Source organism: Petromyzon marinus, chromosome 6 (genome assembly GCF_048934315.1).
Source record: "Petromyzon marinus isolate PM22_M1 ecotype Great Lakes invasive population chromosome 6, UKy_Petmar_22M1.pri1.0, whole genome shotgun sequence".
Classification (NCBI taxonomy): domain Eukaryota; kingdom Metazoa; phylum Chordata; class Hyperoartia; order Petromyzontiformes; family Petromyzontidae; genus Petromyzon; species Petromyzon marinus.
The window spans coordinates 8,447,238-8,460,826 of NC_133672.1; the positions used below are offsets into that span (position 1 = coordinate 8,447,238).

General features: G+C 41.0%; 1 protein-coding gene across 4 annotated transcripts in view; it reads right to left on the reverse strand.

Annotated features, from left to right (window-relative positions):
* The window catches only part of USP34 (ubiquitin specific peptidase 34), an 82,585-nt gene extending 69,014 nt beyond the window's left edge, over positions 1-13,571 (reverse strand). For 3 of the 4 annotated variants that reach the window (XM_076065016.1, XM_076065015.1, XM_076065014.1), the window contains exons 1-4: positions 12,356-12,915; positions 10,507-10,591; positions 2,224-2,365; positions 1,059-1,388 (exon numbers count right to left, since the gene is read on the reverse strand). In XM_076065016.1, coding sequence (XP_075921131.1) covers positions 1,059-1,388; positions 2,224-2,365; positions 10,507-10,591; positions 12,356-12,506 — 708 coding nt within the window. In that variant the 5' untranslated portion in view covers positions 12,507-12,915. Of the gene's footprint in view, positions 1-1,058; positions 1,389-2,223; positions 2,366-10,506; positions 10,592-12,355; positions 12,916-12,949 lie in introns of those variants that run through there. The other variant, XM_076065017.1, reaches the window with a different exon arrangement.
* Between the last annotated feature and the right edge of the window lie 18 nt (positions 13,572-13,589).

Consider the following 13,589-nt stretch of genomic DNA (forward strand, 5'->3'; position numbering starts at 1 on the left):
TTCATCTTCTTGGTTCTATTATTATTATATTTCCATTCAACGTGGTGACTTTACCAAAAGAACCAAGAAGATGAATCCCTGCAGTCACGAAAGCTTTTAAAACGACATTTTACACGTGGCTTTGTTTCAATATCCCATTTCAAACATATTTACCTTTTCAAACACAAAACAATCACTCAACAGGTCCCGTATCATCATCATCTTTCAGTCTCCTCAAACAGCCAGAGATTGAGACAATAATAAGTCCTTTACCCTCTCTGCCAGGCTGTCTACAGCTCACTGTATAAAATAGCATTTTGATTGAGCTAAACGTTTTATGAAATGAGAGCACCATGTTCTGAAACTTCTGATGCATTACTCACCACCCCTCTAATCCTGTCTGTAAAAGTGCACACGTGAATCGCCGACATTGAAATGCATTATATTATCAAACCAATAACATTAACAAAACACTTCTAAGCAAAAGCAAATGAGGATGTAGTGCTCATAATGAATTCGAATGAGTTACGAAAAAGCAATTTATTTTTCATTTGTCCTATGCAGTTTCACATTTATTCTATTATTTCCAACGATCAGAAAATTAGCCATAATCATTTAAGCATCCAGAATGAGCGAGCAATACTTTTAACGAATATACCAAGGTCATCACAAAATGTTACTGTGATTTTACAACCCGTTTCCAAAGGCAACCAGACTTCAACATTTCCAAGTTATTTGTAATAAAGGGCAACAATATATATTTGGACAAGAATGAATTATTTCAATACTTTTCACTCTGTGGGCAAGTTTATCATGTTATATAGTAAAACTTGTGAACTTAAATATGAATTATCTGCCAGGAAGAGAGAAATGAGAGATGTGGCCACTTATAAAAATGATGGGCTTACCAAGAAACACCCATTCCTTGACATGTGAAAAAAAGCTTCATAGCGAATTGTATTTCTCCAGGTTTAATAAAGATTCAGATTCTGAATTCCACCCCTTCAATAACCTCTGAGCACGTTATGCAATACCCCGGAAATGTTAAAAAATGGCCAAGCATCGCGAGCGCGCCTTGCCTCTATGGTGGTATGCGTGTTGTGCTTGTAGGCCGTGTAGAGAGGGAACTGGATCTGGAAGATCTTGGCAATGCTCAGCAGCAGCTTCTCTTGCTCCTCAATGCTCCAGCTGCTCCAGTCCTCCTCCGCCGCACCAGGCGACCCGGCTGACACCTCCGATTCCTCGGCACCATCCCCCGAGCAGGCCCCTCCACCGTCGCCGCCACCGCTAACATCTCCTTCCCGCCGATCCTTTCCGTCCAAGACCCGGGCAGCTGCACCCCCGGCTGTGGGGTCCAGCAGTCGGGGCGCATCCTTCACTTCAAAGTCCATCTGCATGTCGGCGTCCAGCTACGCACAGCACAGGACGCACAGCACGGCAATTACGCAACACGATCCGAGAGCTGGGTACGGAAAAGATGCAAAATGCCAGTCGCTCAACAGTGACAAGGACAAAACCTGTTGAGCGTGCGACGCCATTTGCCAGCAATGAGATTTTTTTGCAGCGAGCCAGGAGCTTGTGCAGGATATGTATGCGAGGTGTCTACAAAAATCAATGTGCTCGTTTTCATTTTTCAGTTATATCGATTTTAGTATCACCTGGCACACTGAAAGGATGTCAATTTCATCAGACATGAATGTAATGCATAATGCAGACTAACAACACCACAAGTACTGTGTATATGCCATCTAACCCGGCAGCTAAAACAATTTTGGTAAAACACAGCACACAAATATTTTGACAGCTTTGAATATAGCTGTAAGCTGGCAGACTGATAAGATTTTAGTTAGAAGCAACCTTATTTACTTAAAGCTTTCGTGACTTCAGGAATTCATATTCTTTGGGTCTTACGGTAAAGTCACATAGATAGGATGAAAGAAAATAACAACAAAAAACTACGATCGTCACGATGACGATCGCTTGTGTTGCGATCGAAACGTCCTAGTTTTGTTATTTTCTTTCAACCTATCTACGTGACTTTACCGAAAGAACCAAAGAACATAGCAACCTTATTCTTAATCCACCAATGATTGTATACCAAGTACATATATTTACAAACAAATATATTAACAGATATGTTTCACAATTTTTAAATACATATCTTAGCCCATTTCCATTTCGTATTTAAATGGATGTGCTTCCATCCTCAGCTGATAGCAGTGCAGGGTCTGCACTTGGTCTTGCCTGTGGTTGTGGCTTCAGGCTGCTGGGCTGTAGGCTGTTCCGAAGGCAACATACAAGGCTCACGGCGAGTCGGATCAGCTCCAACAGCACCTGGCTGAAGCCCTCCAGATTCCTATATTCCTTGAAGCAGCAGAGGCACTGCCTGAGGTTGGGGAGGTAGAGATGCAGCATATCGAGGAATCAAAAACACGCCCAAACCATGGGTCAACTGTGAAATGCACTGGCTCGCTCAGATAACTGACAGAATTGTTGAAGCTTTAATGTCACGTGATGTCAAATATTTAGTCAAAATGAAATGAAAACGTCCACTGATCTATTTGTTCTCGGAATTGGTGGCAAATGCCTTGTGCATTCTTGGAAAACACAAACTGAAATGTGTGTCTTGGAATCGGTGTGGAATTCAAGCTAATCCCTGTTAACACTAACAGGTGGCCCATAACAACCATAGATTCCCCAAATGGATAATTTTATGTTTGTTAAAAAGAGCTTGCATATGTAGACCACATCTTGCTGACAGCCGTTCAAGTGTCCACCTATTGTCATTACACACAGCCATTGATGTTAAAACTATTCCCATAAATACATTGTACAACTACATACTGTTAAAAGTAATTAGGGTTGCTGGCTGGCGTATCTAAATTTTTTACTTTATATATATAAAAAAAACTCCATTAAAACTATAAATGTCTACTGTCTAGGTGAAGTGGAAACAACGTGAAATATTTGGCATCTGTGTTGGTTCCAACGAAGGCATTGTCATTCTTATAACTAACAAAGGATTTTGCTGAACTCCTCACTGCTGCCCACTGCATCACCATGAAGAATATAAAACTCTATACCACATGGAAGTTAAACATCCAAGATTTGGCAAGGTTAGGCATAATCCAGGTGATTTGGGTAATATTAAAATGCTCGAAATATACTGATGTTGCATGTCATTGCGTCAATGAAAATTGTGCCTGTTACAGAATAAAACAATCATGGCTTGCAGTGAAATACCATGAAGTATGATCATTTAAGACAATTAAACTTTGAAGGCAGTGTAGCTGCCAACAAAAACACTACATGTACACAAAATAGAAGACGATGTACAGCATGACAAAAAGGAAACACTTGCTCCAAAGAGTTACAAAAGCAAACACAATTTTCCCTGGAATGGGGATCCAGGAGTAATAAGGTGACCATGTTTGGAGGCCATATATAAGTGAATCCAAAGAGCGTATTGCTTTGATAAGCACGACCATAACAAAATGCAGAACATGCATTAATCTGCGCAATAGTCGACAGACACAGCTGCTGCTACCCGTAGATAATAAACAAGTGTTTTAGATACTCTAGTAATTCTAAAACTGTAAACGTTAAGACTTTCAATTCCCATTTTTTATTATGCATATAAAGTCCCGCAGGTTCAATCTTGCCAATTGATCAATTCTCAGCCTTTTATAATTATTATTCAGATAACCTGAGGCCAGATGGCTACACTGCTTGCAATACTTTTTGGCGACTAACCTTTAAAAGCTGTAAAGACTAAGTTATTATCTCTGGTTCATAAAATGGCACCCTCTAATATATCCTATGCCCAAAAAAAGAGATCACGTGGCTTCTTCTATGCAAAATTGAGAAGGGCAACGCTCCTGCACTTGCCATTTCTGGCTGCAATCTACCCAACAGGTTGACCTGGGGTTTTCAGTTTGCTGTCTGCTGGTGTGGCCGCATGGGGTTGTGAGGCCTCTATAAATCACCGGGACCATGGTACTGCATGTATTAATTGGCTAAATGAAATCGTTTGACAGCTGTAAAAATACTTTTACATTTAACGTCATTTATGAACATTTAGACTGCACCAATGGAATTTTCCATTCAATTTAATCATGTTTTTTTTTACTTTGTGTTTTACTCGTCTGTTACATTTTATTAAAGTATGTATTTAATATACTTATTGATCTTTTCCTTTGAAAATTTGGATATATTATGATAATCGTTTATCTTTCTAGTACATGATTCATGGCAATATAAAATTCAAGCAACTTATAACATCGAATCATGCCATTCGTGCATTACTACATGATTAACTCAGAAACAAAATGCGATCACCAATTCGTTGAATGTGATTCAACAACCACACACTTAAGACAGTACCTCCAAGCAAAATGACAAAAATCATGCCAATAACAAGTGGACGTTATCAGTCAATAAGACAACAAATAAACGACACATTTTTCTCAAGGAAATGTGCAACGCATCCTTTAACGATGACCACTCTACATCAAATTGTGTTGTGACCGAAACGTCGTGAGAATTTTATTGTCTCATTTTATTATTTTATTCTCATTCTACGTGACTTTACCAAAAGAACCAAAGAACACTCTACATCTCACCAGCAGACCTATGAGCTGAAAGAATGCCATGGCCCACAACAATTCAGAGTAAATTCAAGCCCTTGCTGGTGATCTCAAAGCCAACTACAGCTGTGTTGAGCATGTTCACATGGATGATTTATTTTCCCTTGTTGAGCATTAAGGCAGACATCTCTTGGCAAGCCAAAAGCAGCACAAAGATTAGTTGTTGTGTTAAAGTCAACTAATGTCACATTTCTTGGTTATGAAACCTTCCCAAACAAATCATTTCACATTGCATTTTAACACTGCTGGGAGCATATTTAATTAACTAAATTATCCATTATGAATTTAAGTTTGCACATAATTTTCAAACCTAACTTTTCAGCAGCACAACTTAAAACTGCTGACAGTCAGCCATTTCACCATCAAATTCAGTTTTAGGCATTGTACATTATACATGAGCCAAGGCTGCCAAGCAAAGGTATTTTAAATACGCTACTGTTAACATTTGCACACATTAAGTATGTGACACTGTACAAAGTGTAACATAACTGTGATTGGATAAAAGCGCTATATAAATTCAAGATACGATAATCGTTAACAAAAAATTCAAGAATGTCCGTTTTAAACATAGTCCCTCATTATTTGCATTCGATTATCGTGTAAAAACTGGCAATCTACATACTGGCGATGAAGTGTATTTTGGAAAGCGCCAAGGTCAAATGAGACTAAGGTTGACGCTTGTTGCTCTCGCAAGTTTTAATATTCAGTTAATAATGGCAGGCACACATGACCTTGGTAGTCTGCAAAACCATACTGTTCCTAAAGGCGGACAATACATGTGATGGTTTGGAGTCACTATACCAAAGGCTGCTACTCCTGGTGTTCGAACTTACGAGTGAAAGAGAAATCTCATCTGTGGTCTGTAAAATGGTCAACTCGTTTGCCTTAGAGGCATTGAGGTGGGTGTGGAGGAAATGAAGTGAAGGTTAAAATGAAACTATTGTGGTTGTGCAAAACCCGAACTTTAGTCCTCAGGTAGTTCACAAATTTGCTTACATACTGTAGGTAGTGCACACTGCTTACAGTATAGAACCAAAGAGTATCTGTTTATGTGTAAGAACATTACAATTTTTGCGCAACACACTTTCATGTGCCAGTTTGGCCCATTGATTTTCCCCCTGGGATTGCAATGGCGGGCCACTAGGCAAAGTTAGAATAATGTATAAAGAAATGTCTATACTCATGTACATGGCAATTTGTACATGTATATATGCAGGATAAAGTAAGAGTATGTTCCTCATCAAAGTGCCACTGTGATGTGTATGTAAGAAGCACTGTTGCTAGTCATTGTAAATTATGGTTCCTGGCAGTCCTCGGCTTACGAACCTAATTCGTTCCTGAGAACCCGTCGTAAGTCGAACGGCTCCTTAAGTCGAACAGTTCGTAAGTCGGTACGTTCAGCGTTATGAAATGTGTTATGGTTCAATAAAAAGGGAAGCATTGTTAAACTCATCATTAAGAATACATATTCTACATTTGCATCTCACACTGTAAAAAATACTGCAAAACTAAAACATAAAATAAAGTAAACAGTCCTGATGCTAGCTTGTAGTCGGAAGGGGGGCAATCAGTCACCACAATTGCACACACACACACACGGGGCACGCTTGGACACACAAATACACGTACGCGCAAAGACACGCACACACAAAGACACAGACACACACCCCAATGACAACGATCCCCCTGTATAGCCTTAAGACTTTGGAGGGGGGGGGAAGGTGCTCTTAGCGACCAGCGACTATGAAGGCCGGCACGGCGCACAAGGGGGTGGGGGTGGCCAACACCACGCTCGGCTGCCTTTGTCTTCCCAGTGGCGATGTTTACACAGCACACTAGGAACTGGTGTTGGCCACGGGCAAGAATCTAAGTCGGGTCGCTGCTTTAATTGCGCAGCGCGCTAACCGGTTACACTACCGCTACCCCCACACTTTCACACACACACGCGTGTCCGCATGCATACACACCCAAACACACTTCAAGCGCGAGGCCGACTCATTAGATCGCTCCTCTGAACAAAATAGTTCTGCGGTTCAGTTTTCAATCACAAGCTGGTTCGTAAGGGCGTTCGTAATGCCTGTACATAGCTTTACTGACGTGGTTTTTATCTATTTCCATTTGTTTACCTGGGAAAACTTCAATGAGTCTCAAGATTTTTTCAGGAGGGTCCTGCCAAGTTTTCACAGCAGGGGGCGATGCTGCTATGTATAATACCAATTCAGTAATTTGCAGGAAATGTTTCTGCTTGGGAAGTTTGGCCCATACCAGTTATATTGTAAGTTTTTTTTGCTAAGGAAACCATTCAGATCCGGGTGTAGAATATACCAACTTCACGAAGAAAGTCACCTGAGTCAGGATTTGAACCCAGACACCCTTCTTGCTGTGAGGCATGAGTGTTACCCACTGTGCCACCCTGGTGCATTCCAACAGCTGTTTCATGTAACTATGACCAATGGAAAACAAATTTCTATAAAATCAATCATATATAATTGTACCATGTATTCCTGGTGAATCTAAAACGAAAATATATAAACTACACATACTTAAGCAAACATTCACACACAATGTTTTAAATGTATTATGTTAAGGATGAAAAAGGGATGCTAAAGTTCACAGAAATGCAGTGCTGGTGCACAAGTCCAAAGGTTCAACGTCAAAAAACCCCCCACGGAATGTCACCCTCAGTGCTGCAATGTGGATGCAGATTCACAACACTGGCTATCGTACAAAGTGGACATTAAAACGGCTACTGCCGTCTGTACACCCCACCAATCCAACAGTGCTCCTAGTCAAAAGTAGGCCATCATCTAGGATTATGAATGACCTCTGACAGTGAAAACAAGGCCAGACCAGTTCACACTACTGCAGCAAACAACCAACATGGCCACCACATGTCCCAGCTCTCTTGTGCAGCAGTGTCACAGCACAATTACCAATGCTCACTTATGGAATTAAATAATTAGCTTAAAACTACATTCATTGCCTTCTCATGAACACATGTACCTAAATGGAGTAGCCTTGTTTATAAATCCATTGACTAGGAAACCATGTAATAAAGCAATGAACTGTGATTTTCTTTAAAACTGAAACACTTAAATGAACACATCTTGACTTGTACAATTATTTTACCACCCACACAATACACAGATATAAATTTATATGAGACAGGTGACTGCTGTTATATCTAGCGAGGGATAATCAATTAAAAAAATACATGGGCTACAAAAATCTGGTCCAATAAACCTGTCCTCCAGCATATGTTTTTTGACGATCCAAGATAGGTTATCACTAATGTAATTCATGAGATATATGAATTAGAGTACTGTATGTAATACTTTCATTGGTCATATGAGATTTTAAAAAATGTTAAATCTATTTGGCTATGTAGACAGGCAGTGAGAACCAGATATTGCTAGGCCTGAAAGAACCTCTTTTAATGTAATGCTCCAACATTTTTACCCACATGCCTTCATAAATCACCACACATTAGAAACAAACCTTTCAGCATTAATTTGTTTTCATGCAAAGGGGTGGAGGGCAAGGGATGGAAAGTGACTTTTACCAGGAACAACATTGATTCTTTAAAAACTGATTTATGGTCAGGTTCCCTGCAATGCCAAGAAGGCAAGCATGAGAATAGGTTTTCCCCTTTTTTCTGTCAACAAAACAGGTGTTAAGATGTTGCTTTAAAGCTTTCGTGACTGCAGGGATTCATATGCTTGGTTCTTTCGAGAGTCACGTAGAAGGGAAACAATAAAATAATAAAAATATAAAACAATCAAATTCTCACGACGTTTCTTTTTTCAAATTTTCTTGTTGTGGTTTTCACACCTGATGATGATTGCTTGTGTTGCAGTAGAAACGTCGTGAGAATGTTATTGTTTTATATTTGTATTATTTTATTGTTTCCCTTCTATGTGACTTTACCCGAAAGAACCAAGAATATAGGTGTTAAGATGTTAAAATGCCAAACTTAAAACCTTTTTCAAGGATTCATGTCTGCATTGACCACAATACTTGTGGTCAGAATGCAAACAAAAAACACTGATAATATGATGCATTGTCTTTGAAACTGATTGGTCCACACCAGAGACAGCTTTCTTTTGAGCCTCGTCTCAAAACGGTGTTAGACCAAAAGGCATCCTCTGGTCTAACACCGTTTTGAGACTAGGCTCAAAAGAAATCTGTCTCTGGTGTGGACCAATCAGTTTCCAAGACAATGCATATATTGACTTAAAGCTTTCGTGACTGCAGGAATTCATACTCTTCGGGTCTTTCGGTAAAGTCACGTAGATAGAAAAATAATAAAAAATCACAACGTTTCAATCGCAACACAAGCAATCATCCTATTCTCATTTTTTGGTACTGGCAAAGGAAGTCCCATGATGTAAGGCAAGCATGGATAAGAGCAATAAGTGGACTTAACAGCCATATAATTACCCTGTAGCCTCAATCAAAATAACACGTTTGTTTCTTGATTGACACATTTCAGTCGAATCCAGTGATTTAAGATATGTAGGGCAATCTGCATTTAGATAAGTCAATATAGTCTGCCTAGCCCTGGTAAACATAAGCAATGAGAACATCAGTTCTCCAGTGCAACTCCACCAACCACCACACCAACTTTTGGCAGCTAGCAGTGGCTGCTTGGATTGTTCTGAATGTGATCAAAACAGCTAGGTTTATTCAATGCAATTAAAATAAACAAAAGCACAGTACAGGCATGAACTTTGGACTTGTGTAATTATACACTATACTTAGATCAACATTAAAGCATGGTGAATGACCATGACATTTGGCAGACAATACGTAAAGCTTGCATTCTACCCTCACCGATTTTCATCGAATGAAAACAATGCATTTTAAAAGTATTTAAGACAGTTGCCTGGTTCTGTCTAAATATCCGACCTTCACCTGAACAAATTAAACCCATCTGTGTCCCTTTCAATAAAAACATAACTCAATAATTAGATTACTTGAAATGTCACGGGCAGTTTGATCAGATGCAATCGTGAATCAATCTCATTATTATCATATGCAACAAAAGCTTGGCAATATTCTGACAGATTTAACAATGTCATGCTCCTGAAGATACATTTCTCCACATCTATAAGCTATGAAACGTTTATTTTTCCGCACACTCATATCTACTATTTTAAACTGCTGGTAGATAGATCTGACACATTTCACTTACATTTTTTCAGGAAAGTCTCGTCTCCAGAAACAATTTGCTTCAGAAATGGTCATTCCGATATGTACACTTTACAGATACAGATAATGGGTAGTGGGGTATAACGACCCATTCTTGGAATCATTTAATACTACTAGACAGGTGAGTTCTCAACATGCAAAATGTGCAATAATTAGAATAATCTTTCTGCCATTAATTATATTTGTATGTAATTGTCATACACGTGAAAATATGCACAAGCAGTAAAGGAAACAGCCAGCACAATAATCCACTGTCAAATCTAAAGAATCATCATTTCAGGGTTTGACAATTATATAAATGCAGACTACAACATTCAGATGATTATTAATGATGATGACAGTATATATGTTTCTCTCTTTGAGACATTTGCTTAAATATTCTAACCCAATTTAGTATGTTTTCTTGGAAATAGTTTAATGACTATCACCTTACCACCTACATTAGAATGCCTGTTAAATAATTATAAAATACAAATGAGCACATAAATGCTTTAAATTGAATTGAAATTCCCTACAGATACATCCTTAGCCTGGTCAGACAGTTGCCCCTGCATTACCTTTCAGTCAATACAGTCAGCACCACATACCATCCACAAACCCAGGAGCAGCTTGGACAGCTGTTTCAAGGTTCAAATAAACCAGGGCATGCTTTAAGAGGCCCTAATCTTACCTCTGTGGCCACGAGCTGATATAATTAAATAACTTGAGAACATGCTCCTTCTTGAGTGGCGATACCTCATCATTTTCCGATTCCCCTGGAAAACATGAGGTTGAAAGGGCAATTAGACAAGTCGAATACAGCATTAAAGTAATGATTTGTCATATGCTACATACATACCTTGAACCAACAACCGAATGTGAACGAAAATATCATGATACACAAAAGAGTGTTCATACACACTGCACAAATTCAAATTAAACATTTTTTTATTCATCACGGTAAACTATTTCCAACCATAAACTTGATTGCAGGAAAGGTAATTTATATTTTTGTAAGACTAATAACAGTGCTTATACTGCATTAGATAAAATCTACCATTATTAAATTATGACACTGCAATGTTAATCTCATACACTCGGCACAACAACCTTTTGAGGAGTCGTATACGGTCTGATATAAAACCTGGACTCTGGGTTTAATTTAGTTAAGGAATTTCTGCTCGCGCCAAAGCCATGCATGCATCCTTCAATTACATTCCCCCACGTCTCTAGGACTTTGCCAAAAACAATAAATCACAAACACATTTGATACAAAATTTGCCACTCCACCAATGACATTCATTTGTAACAGGGGACAGGTTACTAAACAAGACACAAGCAACTGAAATAACTCTCCGTATTTATAACAGCAATGTCTACACTTAGCAATACTGTATAAATTATGCATGGTCGGGTTTCAACCAATGCACCGGCACTAGAACACATTGACAAGACACACCTTATGAATACATTATGATTATGAACTGTGATCTCATATCAACTCGTGTGACTATGCAACAACTGATATGCCAATCAACAAAATGCAATGAGAGTCGACTACATTAAATGATTTAGTCATTATGCCGTGCAGTATGAGTAACGAATTAAGGTGAAAACCTAAACAATGTTAAGCTGTTAGTCAAGCGCTAAGCAAGTACAGTCCACGCGTCCACAGTACGGGCAAAGATCCTTCTTCAGTCAATGGCAGTTCCTGGTGCCGTCATCTCATCCAACACAATGGTGCCCAGATTACCGAAAACAGCCACAACCACAACCAAACTAAACGTAGGACATATCCACGGAGACACGATTTTCGCTACCTTCCACGACCGGAATGCGGCCCCGGCTGTGATCGGGCCCCTTTGACGATTCTGATGTTACCGAGAGCAAGGGAGCCTAACGACGACGAAAGGCTCAAAAGGGGGCTGTCGAATTTAAACTAAAGGTGAAAGGAAGGCCGAATCGAATGCGCATCGGTGGGGCTGGAGGAGTGCGCGGTTGTGCAAAGGCAGAAGGGAGACGTGGCAGACATGACAATGTCAAAACATTCCCCACACAGCCAAGGAACACAATCTCTTCGCCTCTAAAAAAAACCGCTCTCCACACTACAATTAAACGCAAATAAAAATAGAAACAAAATCATGAGCACTGCCTTATAACAGAAACATATGCAATCAGCTGCCATTGCAAGGGCAGTTGTTCATGACGAACGTGGAGATTATATGAACGTGGAGATGTTTTTTTAAGATGTGTGCTTATTAGGAATCATTGCCACTCTTGGTTTTTTTAAGAATGAAACACCGCAACGCTCCTCCAGTCAACCCTTCGTGAATCGCGACTCCATACATTAAATTGGAAAAAAGGCTTAACTGGTTTCAGAATATAAGAGGAATACAAATCTACCATAAGCTCAACAGCAGCACAAGCCCGCCTTCCTCCATCGATCCCCTCCCTTTCGAACGCACGTTACTGTACAACACAATAACCATGAGACACACATTAATACACAAATACAGTCTTACACAAAGACACACACACACCAGACGCCCTCCACCAAGGCTGTGTGGAACTGTCCAAAGGGGTTTCCTTTCCCGTGCAATTGTCGGCGAAAACGCCCCGACATCTCCCCATCACCAACAATGGAGTAAAACCTCTCCGCGCCTCGTCAACATGTGAGCGAGACTCCGTCATCCCATATGTTTATGATCTCTCTCTCTTTCCCCGCGACTCGCTCACACACACACACAGCTCATCCCGCCACCATCACAATACGGCATCTTAGTCGTAATTAAAGCCGGCTACTAGCCGACGAGTAACAAGCAACGAGTGAATGTTTAAGCGTTAAAATAAATATATATGTCCCAGCCGGTGGTGGTGGTGGTAGTTGTTGTGGGAGAGCAATGGGGTAGCAGGTATGTGGGACAAGACCGCCCGGAGCCGGTCCCGCGGGCTCCCGGGCGGGGTCGGCCGGCGGGCAGCTCAGGCAAGCGGCGTAGGCTTTTGAGGCCTAGACCGGGCCGGATGTCTCCTCTGCCATCCCTCCGCGCGTCCTCTGTCTCGCTCAGCAATCTCCCGAGTACTCTCCCGCGACTATTTAAAGGAGGCTGCCGCCCGTTTCCCTCGTCCTCACTCACTTGCGCCGAGCACGGACACCAGCTCGCCGCAGTTGTCACACATCGCGGCGGCGGCTGCGGCTGCGGCGACGGCGGCGGCGGCGACTCCAGTGGGGCTCGTGGTCGTTCGCGGTCCGTGGCGGCAGTTAGCAGCGGTAAAATATCACCAACGCCGCGATAAGATAACGGCGGCGATAGTCGCAACGGTAATAAGCAATAAATACAACTACATAACGCGGTTATACAATTAAAATTAAATGTGTCAAGTACTGTAATGCGGGCGGCGCAGCAACTGGGCCACGGCGCGGCCGACTGATTTATTCAATATTAATTATTCATGGCAGACCCCCCCCCCAACGCGCATATTAATAATTAATATGAATGTAACGATCAATATCCATGAGGTTTGTTTGTTAATACTGTAGTTGTAGTGTTATTAGTTTTGCTCGATGCTAATTATAATAAAAAATGTTAATTAGCCGCTCCGGCCGAGTCGCTTCATCATCCCCGCCATTGTGAAAGTAGGGACGTCCGTCTTCGGCCGCGCTCGGAGTCGCTCGGCAATCTTCGGCGGCGGTGGCGTCCGGCGGTCTTCGGAAGCTGCGCTCGGGCGGCGCTCGGCAATTTCCGGAAGAGGTGGGGGGGGGGCGGCAGGAGGTGG